Source organism: Empidonax traillii, unplaced genomic scaffold (assembly GCF_003031625.1).
Source record: "Empidonax traillii isolate 1590-97213 ecotype Southwest subspecies unplaced genomic scaffold, ASM303162v1 scaffold208:size1045274, whole genome shotgun sequence".
In the NCBI taxonomy this organism is placed as follows: Eukaryota; Metazoa; Chordata; class Aves; order Passeriformes; family Tyrannidae; genus Empidonax; species Empidonax traillii.
This window is the reverse complement of record NW_020955401.1, coordinates 693,892-710,019: the sequence shown is the minus strand read 5'-3', so window position 1 is coordinate 710,019 and position 16,128 is coordinate 693,892. Positions and strand designations below refer to the sequence as shown.

The 16,128-nt window shown below is 43.7% G+C and overlaps 1 protein-coding gene across 1 annotated transcript in view; it reads left to right on the top strand.

Moving 5' to 3' along the window:
• BACE2 (beta-secretase 2) overlaps positions 1 to 16,128 on the top strand; it is a 52,124-nt gene that overhangs the window by 13,403 nt on the left and 22,593 nt on the right. Inside the window, exon 3 of the mRNA XM_027887386.1 lies at positions 11,480 to 11,568. Within this exon, the coding sequence (XP_027743187.1) occupies positions 11,480 to 11,568 (89 nt within the window). The remainder of the gene's footprint in view (positions 1 to 11,479; positions 11,569 to 16,128) is intronic.

Below are 16,128 nucleotides of genomic sequence, written 5' to 3'. Positions count from 1 at the left end.
AGGGTTGTTGATTTAGTTCCAAAACAAATTTTTTTTTTGTGGTGCAGGACTTCCGAAGGTAGGTAGAGAAGAGCTAAAAATGCCTTTTTTTCCTTTTCTTTTTCTTTTTTTTTTTTTCAGACAGCAGTTTCTCTGAGTCTAATGAACGATAGAAGAAAAGAAAAGAATGACCTGACAGAATAAATTGGAAGCTAATTTTGCAGAGCAAAAGCCTTGGAAAATTGAAATTCTGAACTTTATGCAGCTTCTAACTGTAATCATTCACTGGGTATAATATATTAATGCAGGCTTACTGATTTCATTTCCTTAAGAAAAAAAGAAAAGGCAAAACAATAAAGCAAAAAGCCCTCCTTGATACTGTATTCTGAAAGGCAGTTTATTAGCATGGTGAGTCCTTTTCTCCTTTATTTTTGCCCCTAAAAAAAAACCAACCAAACAAACAACCTCTAAAATTCTTTGACATGATTACGCTTTTTTAGAAGGGTCATGCCCTAAGTAGTGCTGGTAAACAGAACAGCCATAACAGACATTTAACCTCAGACACTTCAGGTGGATGGTTTGTTGTTTTTTTTTTTTTTTTTTTTTTTTCAGTGAGGTGATTGTCTTTTTTTATTTTCTTGCGGAGAAAGTTTTGCTTCGGGTCAACTGAAATAATTTGACAGTGTTTTTTTTCTCAGGAGCGAAGCGAGACAGGCTGTGGTGGAGCACAGGGGCTTGCTGAGGGAGCTGTCTGGGGAGAGTGAAACCCTTTTTTGCGTCCTGGTGGTGTCTGTGCCCCTGGACTGTGAAACACAAGTGTGCAGCCCTTCGCTGACCTCTGCCACTGTCCTATTTACTATGGAGCTGGAAGCTCTCCTTCTCCTCAAGTCTTCCTGCAGTGCCCAGTAGCCATCTGGTGTGACTGGACACTGCTCCAAAGAGCTCAAAATCCTGCAGACAGCATCCAGTAGATCTGCTTAGGAGTGGTAACACTCTGTGGTTTCCAAGAGGGAAAGGGGTTTGGGCTGAGAAGGTGACTATGAAATCAGTGATGCCGTTCACGAGCATTATCTCCAAGAGTGAGGCTCTTTTTAGCTATTGAGTTATTGGATTAATAGCTGTCTCTCCAACACCCTGGCCACTGTGTTCTCTGGGGAGGGCGTGGTGAGCTCTGGATGAGGTGTTTACTAATTTAGGACACAGCACAGAGCTTAGACGTAGCCTATCTCTGAACCCAGGCTGCGTGGGCACTGGGATTCCTCATGAGTCTCGTAGTTAAGAGTTGCTCCCAGTGGCATTCGGCTCACAGTCTCCCTGTCTCGTCAGTGCTGTACTGTAATTAGCAGAAAATTGATGAATTTAATTCCTTTACACCTAAGTAACAGGTGGAAACAGGCTTTGGGGTTTAACAAGAGCTCTGTGTGCACTTAACTGCAAATAGCTGATGTCTCCTGCACTCATTCTTGAATTTCAGAGTGTGTTTGTGGGGTTTTTTTAATCCTCCATTTATCCAGGCACTCATTAATCTTTCCATTCAAGAAAGTCTGTAGTATGAGTGTAGCAAATATATAGAATTTCCTCGCTCAAATTTGTGAGCCCTCGAGCAACTACTGCTCTTAGTAAGAACTAAGAGTCTATTTGTGGTTTAACGTGCGTTGCTGCCTACCCTGGGAAAGGCTGATGAAGGTACCTGTTGGCTCACATGCAGCCCCTTCTTCCTGAAAGATTTGGCTCCCAGGGTGTCTCTTTGGCAACCCTATGTCTGTTAAAAGACTATCACAGTTTTCCTCAGGCTTCTCAAACCAGTTTCAAGCCCGTCAGTGGTTATTTACAGGTGAGGTGTTGCTAGACCTCTAGGTTATTGTTGTTACTGAACTTTAACTAGTCCAGATTTTCCTTAAGACTCAATGCCTAAAGCAGGGCATGATTTCAGCTGTAGCTGGTTTATGTGAACTAGGGGATTTCTTCACACACACATAGTTTTCTGTCTGCTACAGGGTGTAATATGGGAGAGGGACTTGTATTTGAGGGGGGGGGGGGAATAAAAAAAGAGGAAGAAAGGTTAATCTTTTCTGAAAAGGTAATGGGACAAAATTGCTACGAATCACACAGCTCTAAGATAAGCAAGTAATAGCTCATGTTCAACAGCAAAGCATGTTCATATAGCATGAATAGGATGGATGTGTTGTATGATAAATCTGGACACAGCAAATAAATTTCAGCCTGAAAAATAAGATAGCACATGAGACTGCATGTGCAGAAAGAATGCTAATGTTTAGGGAACCGAAGGCATTGGCAGAAAGGAGAGCGTGGAAATGAAGAATGGATATTTTGTTTTGTTCCCAGGATTGATTGGCTGACTATTTTTTTTGTCTTTAAACCATAATAGCCTTCCCTTATTGTCAAAATGATAATATATATAAAGCACTTCCTGTAATATTTCTCTTCAAAATGACTATTCATCAGTCCCAGAGTCAGATGCTCATATTTCAACTCACAATTTAGTTTAGCAAGTTTATACTTCAGAGCAATCTGTCATTTTAGCATTTGTGTTTTTTATACAGATCTCCACTACAGAAGCATGCAGTGCTCTTAAGCACGGATAGATTGGCTAATCCAGATAGTACTTTGTAATCTTCTGGCCAAGAAAGAGATTATTGCTTTCCAGAGAGGAAGAAAAGTATTCCCCCCAGTCTGGCAGTGCAGATCATGAAGAGATTGAGGGTGAAAGACTCTTGGTCGTCTGCTGGGCCCAGTGAGAATGTCCAGGAATAGCTGAGTCTTTTAGGTGATTGAGGGAGAGAGTGAATATGAAGGTACTGTAGATATGGGGTCAAATTCCAGGTCCTGACATCACCTGGATGAGGGGAATTACAGCAAGGTCCAAACTCTCTGGTGAGCTTTGTTCTGCTGCTGCTGCCCTGAAGAGCCTCCGCTTGCCACTTGTTTTCCTTCTAATGTCCCAGCCTACAAACACACCAGTTTCTGTGAAAAACTTCTGCTGTTGTGAGGGCAGGAGTTACCCTTGTGATAAACCTGACCTTCTGGTTTGCCCACCTTTTCATGCTGCAATAAGTCACCTTCCTTTGAAGCTCCAGTTGCAGCGAAATGCGGGCACCACCTGCTGAGCAAACATCATCAGAAAATAATCAATCTCTGTCCATTTTTTCCTTCTCACAATGCCTCTCTTATCTTGGCTGCGTGGTTAAACCCTTCTTACGACCGTGGGAGGGGGTTTTTTTTGGAGGTAGGAGCAGATAGGTCTGTTTTCTCTGGTGAGGTGACCTCACTCAGGGCAACACTGGAAATACTTCTCCTCCCAGACTCGGCGTAACATGTGTGCCTGCACTCTTCCTCCTCCTCCTCAAAGGTAAAGTGTAGAGACTCATTTGGCTCTGGGTGAGGTGTTCTTCCACCACTGCCAGTGGCTGTGGAGTTGTCAGCCAGAGAGCTGGGCTGTGTTCTGGATTCTTCTACTTGGCATTGGTGAGGCCAAAGCTGGAGTTCTGTCTCCAGCTCTGGGCTCCCCAGTGCAAGACAGACACAGACATGCTGGACAGAGTCCAGCCTTGAGGACATGAGGGCATTTAAGGGACTGGAGCATCTCTGGCATGAGGAAAGGCTGGGAAAGCTGGGACTGTTTGGCCTGGAGAAGAGAAGGCTCAGGGGGATCTCATCACTGTACATAAACACCTAAAGGGAGGGTGTGAAGAGGACGGAGCCAGGTTCTTTTCAGAGGTGGCAGTGACGAGACCAGAGGCAGAGGGCACAAACTGCAAAAAACACAGGAGGTTCCCTGTAAACATATGGAAAAAACCAAATTTTTGCTGTGAGGGTGACCAAGCACTGGCACAGGTTGCCCACAGATAGGTGGTGGAGTCTCCATCCTTGGAGACTTTCAGAAGCTGTTGGATGTGGTCCTGGGCATCCTGCTCTAGTAGAGCCTGCCTGAGCATTTGGGGCTGGCCCAGATGACCTCCAGAGGTGTCTTCAACCTCAGCCATTCTGTAAAATGCTTCTGGGCTGCTCAGGTCCAGGGACTGCTTATGAGCAGTGAAAAATGAGAGAGTCCCATCCCTGCCCCTGGTCCAAGAAATTTTCCTGTTTTTTTTTTTTTCTTTTCAGTCTTACCTTTTCAGCAACATACATAATATTCTGCAAGCAGAAATGTGTAACTGTGGAGGCTTTTTAAGTTTATGTTTGACTTTGCAGGCCTCTACATCTAGAAAAGTTCCAAATATTCTTCTAACTCATCTTTTAAAGTGGTTTTATTTCTGCATCATCAGAAGAGCAGATGAAGAATCTATATTAAAGCCTAGTCATATGCTTTTTTTTTATTAGAAACTAGGCTGTAAATGTTAATTCCAACTAACACAGAGGAAAAAAATCATGCAGCATTTAAAAAGCCTCTGTATATTGTAACATTACTAATTTGTAGAAACAAATTGCTGAAATAACCTGACAGTCAGTGCCAATAATAACATGTAATAACTGTGGGCAAACACAGCATATAGTTTCTAGTGTGTTTTCTGTGTGATGGTTGTGAGCAATTCTTGCCAGATGGGCTGATAATGTAATTAGGAACCGTTGTGTTAAATGAGGCAGCATTTAAATTGGCAACTAATTTTCCTATCTATTAACCAGCTTGAAAAAGTAGAGCTGTTACCCAAATGATTTCTAGCTGCTAATCCCTAACAAGAAACCCAGCGCTTCTTTGCACCTTTTTATAAGCACTGTCTAGCAGATTATTTTTCAGGAGGGTTTATTATGTGTGGGACAAAATAAGAAAGAGAGTTAAGAGATGGTACAAGCTCAGGGGTTAGATGGGGTGGACTCCTACTAAGCCAGTACATTGTGATGTGTGGCAACAGCTCCTGAGCAGGTGACGTGGTGCTTCCTATTACTGGTCTCTACATGGGGATAAAAACTTTTTTGCTTTGTGATAGTTCACTGTGGGGCAATCTCCATGAAGCAGGGGAGGATTATAAGCCTTGTTTTAAGTGTGTACTTTGGGAGAAATCATGAAAGCACAGCAAGACAAGATTTTGAGTGGCAGATGAATGTTACTGGTGTGGAACCGTCGCTTTCTTTACCGGGGATGGGAGGGAAGGGAAAAGAAAGGAGTGCCCTTGGGTCAAGTTAAAATCCCAGGGAAGGCACAATGGCTTATCGTTTTCATCATGAAAAGAGATGTCATTAATAAAAGAGTAGGTTTAGATTAGATATTAGGAAGAAATTCTCAGCTGTGAGGGTGGTGAGGCCCTGGCACGGGTTACCCAGAAAAGCTGTGGCTGCCCCTGGATCCCTGGAAGTGTTTAGGGTCAGGTTGGACAGGGCTTGGAGCAACCTGGGCTAGTGGAAAGTGTCCCTGCCCATGGCAGGAGGGCTGGAATGAAATTTTGAGCCATTGAGTGATTCTATGAATTCTTACAGTCAGCTGGTTTGCTCAACTGGCTTATGCAGTAGAAACTATCAGTTGTCTGTTATTAAGGTTTTGACTGAATCCCAGAGTAAATGAAAGGCTGAATGAGATTGATTATTGAATTTATGGCCCTCTCTGTGTAAATCTTACTCCTTTTTTCTTTTTTTTTTTTTTTTTTTCCCACCCCCTATGCTTCAGCTGAAGCAGGGATGAAGAGCCAAATATATTTTTGCAATCTGGTTTCTTCATGGAATCATAGAAATGTTAAGGTTGGAAAAAACTTGTAAGATCATCAAGTCCAACCATCAACCCAGCACCACCACCACGTTTACCACTAAACCATGTCCTCAAGTGCCACATCCACATGTTTTTTGAACACTTCCATGAATGGTGACTCCACCACTTCCCTGGGCTGTCTGGTCCAATGCTTTATAACACTTTCTGAGAAAATTTTTTTTCCTAATATCCAATCTAAACCCTCCCTGGTGCAACTTAAAACCGTTTCCTCTCATCCTGTCACTTGTTACCTGGGAAGGAGAGTTACACCCACCTCACTACAACCTCCTTTCAAGCAGTTGTACTCTGTCCAGTGGTGAAACTTTATTACTTGACCTAAAAGAATCAGACCCATTAAGCTGGGAAAAAAAAAACAAAAACAAAAACAAAAACACAAACTATTGGGAATTTTTCCATGGGCCAGTCCTCTAATGGGAATGAAGACTATCCCTAGCTCAGTGTGGGTTACCCAAGGAGTCACATCAAAAGCTACAGTGGGACAGGGTTGCGTGCAAGCCCTAGGATTCCACACCTGGAAAAGGCTGTGTATGCTAAATCATGCACAGAGCTGCTTGGAGGAAATGCATTTTGACCTTGTAGCCTGTGAGATTTGCTGTGTATATTTTTCTGAAAGTTACCAAAAGCTCCCAACCTCAAAGTGAAACAGGGAAGAGAAACTTCTGTGAAGTTGAGTAGGGTGTGTATCAGAACAGAGGTGAGTTTTTTTTTTTTTTCTGCTAAGGGATGCGAGCAGCCTCTATGCGACAAAAATTGAATGATTGCTACATTTTATCACTTTTCCCTGAAAATGTGAAGGAAATCACTTTCTGAATGCATGGTGAGTAACTGCAGATTGCTGTTCACCAGGCAGTTAAATGATGCATGCATAATGCCTTAGGCTGGTGTTGATGTCATCACATTGACATCACCTCCTGTATCAGATAGGGCAGGTGCCTGAACATGGACAGCCAAAACTTTGCTGAGTGAAATAAAGATGACACATGAATAGACAATTACTTTTTTTTTTTCTGATATCAAAATACAACATTCAGCAATGGTAGGCTTAAAAGTATTAAAGACATAGTGGTAATTTAAATTATTGAAGTGGGATAGCATACAGAAAGTGCTGTTTGATGTTGAAGCTAAATCAAGCACTGGCAAGTTTGAGGGACCCTTGAAGTATTGACAATGTGTTTGATTTCCAGTTGAAAAAAAATCATTTCAACTGTGTTTTTTTTTATAATGTGCCTACCCCTTCAGAATAGAAAAAATGTAAAATGCATGACCGAAGAGACTTCTACTTTCAATGTTCATGACTTTCAGTAAACAGGTTTGGATTTGTTTCTTTTTATAACCACAACTTAATGGCATATAGATGGAGTGTCAGATTCTGTCTGTGAGTTTGTCATGGCAGAGGTGGATGTTCCTGTCTAGCTTACTCTATAACAGGGATCTTTATGAACCTCCTATTAATAATAGCAACACTATTTCCACATAGGAAATGCATCCAGCAGAATAATCTCCAGGTGCTTTACTAGGTGCAGGTTTTATGTCCCACGGCTGTGGTAAAGGTGACCTTCAGGGGGAAAAAACACCCTATTGCATTTGCTCTTAGTGTCTGCTATGTGGGTCTGAAATTGAACTTGGAAGCCACAAAAATTTAAATAAATAAATAAATAAATAAAAGCCAAAACAACAAGGCTTTGCTTCTGTGCCTCTGAAAGCAAGAGGGAAATAGGGTTTCACTGGTTTTAAGGCTGGGCATGTGATGGGTCAGCAGACTCAGTGCAGTTTTTCTTTAATAGCCTTGTTGAGCTGTATCTTGGCCTTTGCAAAACCTGGCCTCGTCTGACAGTCTTTGACAAAAACGGGGTGATCACTAAATAATCAGTTCTGAGTGACAAGAAGTGATTCACTCGGTGGATGAAATAAACCCAGGGAAGCTGCTCCGCCTGCCTGTGAGAGCTCAGAGTTACCATCTCTGGGGCAGCTGGAGAGGGTGATACAACCACTGTTGGTTCTGCCTCTGCATCAGGGGCTTGTGTCCTTGTGTGAGAAAGGTAAAGGCACAGGGAGGTTTGGCCACTCTCCAGCTGTCACAGCGGATTGCTCAGGGAATCAGGTGGAGGTGCCGTGGATTTGTGTTTTCGTTAGCAAGCTGGGCAGAGAAGTGCAGTGACTGGGGAGTGAGCACACGGTGTGTTTGGCTTCATCTTTTGGGAGAAGTGCCCTCTAAAGATCACAGAATCATGGAATAGTTTAGGTTGGAAAGGACCATCTTGTTCCACCCCCACTGCCATGGACAGGGACACCTTCTACTAGACCAGGTTGCCCTACCTGGCTTGGCTTTGGATGTTTCCAGGATATGGCATCCACATCTTTTCTGGGCAATCTGTTCCAGTGTCTCACCAGCCTCACAAGGAAGAATTCTTTTCTAATATCTAATCTATACCCGCTCTCCGTCAGTTTGAAGCCATTTCCCCTTGTGCTGTCACTACAGGACATTGTAAATAGTTCCCTCCATCTTTTCTTCTCGGCTCCCTTCAAGTACTGGAAGGCTGCATTTGGGTTACCCTGAAGTTTTCTCCTCTCAAGACTGAACAATCCCAGCTCTCCCAGCCAGAGCTGCTCCATCCCTCTGATCATCTTGGTGCCTCCTCTGGACTCGCTCCAAGAGCTCCACGTCCTTCCTGTGCTGGGGACCCCAGAGCTGGAGGCAGCTCTGCCAGTGAGGTCTCACCTGAGTGGGGCAGAGGAGGAGAATCCCCCCCCTCATCTGCTGCCCACGCTGCTTGTGATGCAGCCCAGGACACGGGAGGGGGGTGGTTCTTGGGTTACCAGAGCCCGTGGCCAGCTCCTGTCCAGCCTCTCACACACCAACAGCCCCAAGTCCTTCTCAGCGGGGCTGCTGAGGATGTTTGATGGAGGTGGGGCAGGATGGGCAGCCGTGGCTCCTTCAGTGGCCACCTTGGGACTCGTCCCCAGAGCTCGCCTGAAGCTCCCCCAGCAGCACCGCGGACGGAATAAAGAAGGCTCCGGTGGTGACAACGTGAGAGTGGCTCTTAATGAGATGCGAAGGCGCTAAAGGAAACCCAGACCCAAAGGGTAGCCAGGAGAGAGAAAGAGAACTCAGTAAGTTATACCCACCCCAAAATGAGCTGCTAATCACTGGCGCTTTTGTGAGGACTACAATAAATCAGTGTCTGCCCTGGCCGCCTGCATCTCATTAAGCACAAACATGCGGATAGGGAATGTCAGGCTCAATAGGGACCCGTCATGTGAGCGCTGCTGTGTCCGTGTGGGCTGGCGCTTGCATGTTTAGCCAGCTTTGTGTTTCCCCTTTTTTTTCTTTTTTTTTTTTTTTTTTTTTTTCGTGGGAGATATCTATTTTCTTCTGGAAATGTTGACTCGCTCTGTACTGTGGGTAGTAAATTTGCCCTTTTCTTCAGTGATTTGTGAATTCTGTGATGATAACATTGTATTTAAGGTGTGGGGGTAAAATATCTTTCATACGTGTCATATTTTGTTGGGGATTTTTATTTTTTTTTCCCCCCCGAGTCCTCCTCCGTGTATGGTGCCATGCATATTCCTGAGGCTGGGGCAACACCTACGTGTATTTATGCAGCTGATGTGCAGTGCCCATTACTCAAGCATCACAGGCTGCCTCAGAAAGCCTAATTAATTTAAGCCCTGCAGCACCCCTTTGAGGCAAATTTTGTCAGTCCTGATGGATGCACACATTGTAGCTGCTCTTTGTTATTTATTTTTAATATGATTTCTATCCCAGAGAAGGTGGGAGGGGCGAAATGAATAGTTTGTACTTTGTTAGGTAGTTGAAAAAATGCTAGGCTTTTGATATCATCGAAACAAGTACATAGCAAACTTTGGATTTTATTGCAAGCCATGCCTCTGAGGTCCTTATTTTCTTTTAAAGAAAATAAGCTTATGGAGCCAAGTGAATTTGCAGATGTCCTTTTGTTTTGAAATGTCTCTGTCTAGCTTGTGGGGTTGCAAAATAAATTTTAATGTCTTTTTTAAGTCTTTGCCTAATCTAAAATCTGGGATTCAGTGAGGCACTTGACTGAGGTTGTAGGTTGGTTTCTTTTTAGTCTTAAAATTTCTGCGTGATTAGGACTGGGAATACCAATGATAGAGTGTGAATGAAGTTCAGAAGGGATTCCCACAAGTTACTAGTTGTTTTTGTGTTCATGATTTAATTTCAGAGCTCCTCGGTCCCATTCTATATTAAGTAGGTAAAACAAGGGGAACCATCTCCTCCCTCCCACTCCACAAGTGAACCAAAGATGTTTCTGAACACTGACTCACACTTTGTTGTCTGTGCTCAGTGTTAGACTTAATAAAGAAGGATTCAGCATATTTTCTCCAAGTGCTTTATCCTCCTTTGTCTTTACTCTCGTTTCTGAGCTCAGCTGTGTTTCTCCACTTCTTTTGTCAACACTAAGCTTGTTTCCCTGATGGTTGTCTCTTTCCCTTCCCACATCCCCTTTCCATGCTAGATCCCAAGCTACCTCGCTTTTTGAGGAGTGACTAAGGCTGACAAAGAGGCTGATTCGAGCTGTCTTTAAACCACAGGCAACCAAGTCTTCATGTCTCTCTCCCTCCTGTAGGAAAATTCTTAATTCCTTAATATTTTTCTAGGGACACTCTGCTGCCCTAGGGTGTCATTTCACAATTGTTTTAAGCCAATCTGAGACCACACTGTCACCAAAGGGGGCAATCACCCTCTTCTAGTATCTGCTCCAACCACCTCTTTTTGAGTAGCTGACTGATGTGGCAGATTGCTTTTTTTTTCTTTTTGGTATCTTAACTGAGGCATCTGCTCTGATTTGCATCCCAGCCTCATGGATATGCCAAGAAGCCCTGGGAAGCACCCAGCCAAGAGGAGGGAAGAAGTGTGACCGCTGCTTTCAGAAGCAGTACAGTCTTTGACTGATTGACTGACTTCAATTATCATCTAATGACACTACATTTAATATAGTTTCTTGGTTTCACTGAAAGAAGTGAAATTCTGCATCTGGCTGCTGTTTCCTTCAGCGCTGTGTTAGCACAGGCTGTAGTGAACCAGCCTGGTTACCTGAGCCAAATGGGGAAAAGGAGGCACCTCGTTTTGTCCCTGTGGTTTTGTGAGGCAATTTTAGGCCTAAATCACCCTCCCAGTTAACCAAACAAGTGGCCCACTTTTAGGCCACCTCTCAGTCAATGTTTTTCATTGTGTTTATAAATCCACCATCCACCTGTGTAAAGGTGGTGAAGGCTGTGGTGGGTTGTTGCTGCTGAGGACAAACTGGGAATCGTTCCCGTGTTTTCCGAGCCACGAAGCACCTTTGTGCTTCTCCTTTTTTCTGTCCTAGACCTGCACTCAGTCCCTGCTTAGAAATCTCTCTAAGGCAAACAGTGCTTTGAGCAGTGCATAACTCAGCTTGTGTCCCGGATGAGCCAAGTTTCTGAGACACACGGGTTGGGCCAAAAAAGAAATCCGAGATGATCAGGAATTCATCTGCTGTGCGAATATGGGCTTGGCAAGTTTCCCCCCTTCCAGGAACATGACTATTTTAAAGCACTTCAGCATGATCAGCTGTTTCGAAGGGCCTGCAGCAACGTATCTTTCCCCACAAAAGTGACTCTAAATTTGTTTTTCGGGGCAATGTTCATCGTTATTTTTTAAACTGAAGGTAGTTTAGACAAACAAGCTGATGGGGTTTTTTGTTTCTTTGTTTAATTGGATATGCAAATCATCTCTCCTTTTTTTTCCTGTTTGTTTGTTTTTTTTTCTTTTGGCAGTTAAATATTCTGGTTGACACTGGGAGCAGCAATTTTGCTGTAGCAGGTGTGCCTGATCCTGATGTCACCTCCTACTTCGATGCCGAGCTGTAAGTACCTGTTCTGGGCTGGGCTGGGGTGTCTTTTACATTCTGGTTCCTCCACACAAGGGAGGATGAGAAGGCAGTTTATGGGGCTGCTGTGACATCCCGTGAGAGTGGGATGGTAGTTGCCTGAATGGGAATTTTGGCCTTGCCTGATGCAAAGTCCTGCCTGACACCGTGGACAGTTCCAGTGATTTCAGCACAAGCTGAGCTCTGAGCACAGCACTGGTTAGAGCTAGAGAAAAAGGAAGAAGATTATAGGGTAAAAATCGTTTGCAGAATCACACCAGTTCCAGCCAATTTCTTCCCTGAATAGTCTTGGAAGGAATTAAAAGTTTAAATATACTTTGCCTTTGTTCGAAAACAAAAATTAATTAAAATAGATTAATTGAATTAATTCTATCTGTTCACATGACACCTCATCCAAAAGCAAAATTAGTTAGTCAAAACCTAATTTGCTGTTTATTTTGGCTCAAGGGCCTCAGTCAGTTAATGATCTAGACAGACCCTGATGAATCTTGTTATTTATAAAATACAACCTTGTGGGTTTGGGTGCTTGTTATGCACTAAATTTACTGTGTTTAGCATAAGCTGACATTAATCACAACCAAGCACAGCTTTGTCTGTCTGAATCACTCTCCCTCTTTTCTTCCTTCCTTTCTGCCCTCCTCTAGGCTCAATTATTTCAGGTAAACTTCTCCGAAACGCAGCGTCTTTAGCTGAAGCATATGGAGGAAAATACTGAGAGGGCAGGGAGGCTGGAGAGTGTCACCATTCTCATTACCTCGTTATGTACCTTAGCATGGGCTTTTGCACTTTTTTTCCAGTAAGATGCACTGGAGGGAAATCCATTACTTCCACGCTCCTCACTAGAATAGCCTTATCTCCTGTCATATATTCTGTTAATGGAGATATTTCACATCTCTTTCTGATACGCTACAGGTCTGGAAAGTCCAGAATTTGCACTTAAAAGCTATTTCTGCACTACTGCAGAGTTTTCCATGCCAGATAATCCCCTTCCATATGTAGTCCTAGAGGAAACTTAATTGCAAAGAATTTAAAGCACAAGCATTCCTCCCCCCTTTTTCTCTTAATTGATGTTACTGAGACTGGAAGGACAAGGCCTCTCTCCTAAGAACCATAAATCACTGGAAACAGCTACAGTAAAGGTTGTATGTTGAGAAAGGCTGGGAAATCACTTGAAGGTTACAGTCTCTGATCAGTGTTCTCAGTGTACACTGTGTTTTGAGAACTTTGATATAAAGTTAATAATGAAACCTTGACATTTAGGCCCCGAAGCGTTAGTTAAGGATGTTTTGCAAAATTATTCAAATTCAAGGTATTACAGTCCAGAGCAATTGCAGTGAGAGTTTCTGCTTTGTCTTGGATTGATGGAGTACTACGGTGTGCTCAGAATAAAGTGCAACTGTTAGCAAGTTTGAGCCTGGCTACACCATGCTTCTTGCATTTTAAGTATTTTTAAATGCATTTAAATAAATGCCATCCTGGAGGGATCCTGGCCTCAATGAAATCAGATGTTTCAAAGATGTTGGTTTCAGGAAACCTCTGTAGGTCACCTTGCAAGTATCCCAAATGAGGTGGGGCTGTCACTAGATCAGGTTAGCCATGGCTGAGTCAAACCAAGCTCTGTAAATCTCTGGGAATGGAGAATCCACGCTCTCCCTGGGCAGTGTGCTCCAGTGCTGGGCCACACTCTCCCATGGATGAAATATTTCCTGTTGTCCAGCCTCAACCTCACAAAATGTAACTCTTGGGTGTTGCCTCTTCTGCAGAGAAAGCCTTGGCTGTGTCATCTTTCTGGGTTTCAAGCTGTCATGAGCTGCTGTGGGATCTTCCCTCAGCCTCTTGTCTGCAAAACCAAAGCTCAGCTCCTCTCAGCTCCTCATCACGGGTCCCGTGTTTGTGGCCCCTGACCTACCTGGTAACCCTCTGCCAGTCCCTCTTGTGCCAGATCCCTGCTGAACTGGGTTCTCACAGCTGTCCACAGTCTGTTCCAGGTGTGGTCTCACCTGTGCTGACCACACTGGGAAAGCATTTTCCTTGGATGTGTTGTCCTGCCCCTCTAGATGTGGCATGGTCTGGACTTCACTGCGTGCACAGAGCAGCTTACAGTGTTGGCTCTTATCCAGCCTGGTGTCCACCATCACCCCAAATCCTTTGGAGCCCTTTTCAGTTGCTTCCCAGTCTGTACTGATGCATCCAGTTGTTTCCTCTGAGCTACAAAACTTTGGGCTTCTCCTTGTTCAATGCCACAAGGTTTCTGTTGGCTCAGTCTTCCTATTTTTCCAGGTTCCTTTGGATTCAAGCCCTGACATTCAGCGTGTCAACTTCTCCCTTTAATGTAATGTCTTTGCAAATCTACTGAGTGTGCTGTCTGTGCATCATGTGGGTTCTTGACAAAGATGTTCACAGAATCGTTTACGTTGGAAAAGACCTTCAAGGTCATTGAGTCCAATCTGTGCCCAATCCCCACTTTGTCCCCCAGCCCAGAGTACTGAGTGCCACATCCAGTCATTCCTTGGACACCTCCAGGGATGGAGGCTCCACCACCTCCCTAGGCAGCCTCTTCCAATGTTTAACAACCCCTTCCATGAAGAAATTCCTCCCAATGTCCTGCCTGACCTCCCCTGACAGCTTAGGGCTAGGTCCTTTCATCCTGTCGCTGGTTGCCTGGGAGTAGAGAAGGACTCCCACCTGGCTACAACCTCCTTTCAGGTAGTTGTAGAGAGTAAAAAAGTCTGCTCTGAGTCTCTTTTCCTCCAGGCTGTTGAACAATTTTTCCCCCACTTACAATCCCTGGATGTCGAGCCAACAGTCACTGTCCTTTGCTGCTCAGCAATAACAAAAACATCTCTATATTCAACACTGTTCTCTGCACAAACCCAGAACGCAGCCCCGTACTAGCTACTGTGAAGAAAGTTATCTCTAGCCCAGCCCAAGCCAGCCCACCTGGTTGTCATGATTTTGCACAGATGGTTCACAGGGTCGTTGATACCACATCAGCTGGATCTGTAAAATTACCCCAGAGTGACCTTTTACCCATGTGTAAATGAGAAAAGTGACCTGTGGGCACTTTCATTCCACACTAGGTAGAACACTTCAAAATTAGATAACAAGGTTTCCTCTCATCTGGTAATGGTTCCTGCAGTTTTTCCCTATGTTGTCATGGAGTGGCTTCCAGAGTCATAAACTGCAAGTTGAAGAAGAAGGGAAAGAAAGATTAGTAATTTGTTAAGTTAAAGGGACTGATTTATAGATGTGTGCTTATTAGAATATTAATGTTGTGTTGGAGAAAGAGAGTGATGGGTCTGGATTTCCTGATGCCACGCTGCTAGTTTAATTTTATTCTGATGATCATAATCTGAAATGGAATGCATGAGTGTTTTTTGACTGAAATTGAGGAGGGTGCATAGGAAGGGCATTATCTTTGTTTCAAAGGACCCAGAGGGTGTGTTTTTCAGGAAGAGCCCTCCTGGAGCACTTTCAGAACTAGCTTGTTAAATGATGTCGTGTATCATATCATCTCTGTCATATAACTCTGCAGTTTAATTATCTGCCTCTTTCTGTACAAATTGAGTGAAGCTGTTATCATGAACTCTTTTACAACTTGGGCTCTTGAGTGGCTCTGACAAAACTTTGCTGCGAGAAGTTCTGAGTTTGCTGTGATGATAATCATGCTCCGTAAGTCAACACGATGTTTAAGGTTTTGCAAAACGGCCCAATTTGTCCTGAACTGCAAAGAAATCACGGCGTTTGTTTCTCATGCTGCTCAAAATAACAAGTAGTCTTGTTGAATGCGCTGCTTATGATAAAAGAGATACTTAAAACAAACATATAAAGGGGTTTTTATGGTTGAACCCAACTTATCTGGGATGGCTCTGCAGCAGTGTGTCAACATGACATACCCAGGGCTTTCAGTATTCAGCAACAGCACCCAGTTTTATTTCAGTGTAGGAACTGCGTGAAGGTTCAGGAGCAAGATGCTCAAGAGTTGATCCTTCCAAGAGATAGGGAGGTAAGAACAACATAGGCAATAAATTGAGGTAATGCAGTCAGTTATATACCAGCAAAGCAAAATAAACTGCCTTGCAGTGCGATGCTGTGAGTTTGGTTGTGTTCACTGCACAGATTGCGCTTTGGGGTGAATTATAAGCTTATTCCACAAACCCTGCAAATTAGATGGGACTTTGTGGTTAGAAATCAATGATTTATGCTGTGTTTTCACTTTTGCTTTGTCCTAAAGTTGTTTGGTGAGGCTGGTGTTAAGCAGGGCTTCCTGCATGTGGTGCATTTGCTGTTGCCATGTTGAGCTTCCTTCAGAGGAATCATGACACAAGAAACATCATTTTGGTAATTTCATTTATTTCCTTAATTGTTTTGTTCAATGCTATATGCTAGTAATGAGAGAAAATTAACCCATTGCTAGTTTGCTCTGCTGAGGCTTGAGATCCATTTGAGGTTTGAGGGCCATATTTCTGTTGGCTGCTCTGGAGAGAAGATAAAAAATGGGAAAGGGAGGGAGAGAGAAGGGAGTAGGGTCGCTAC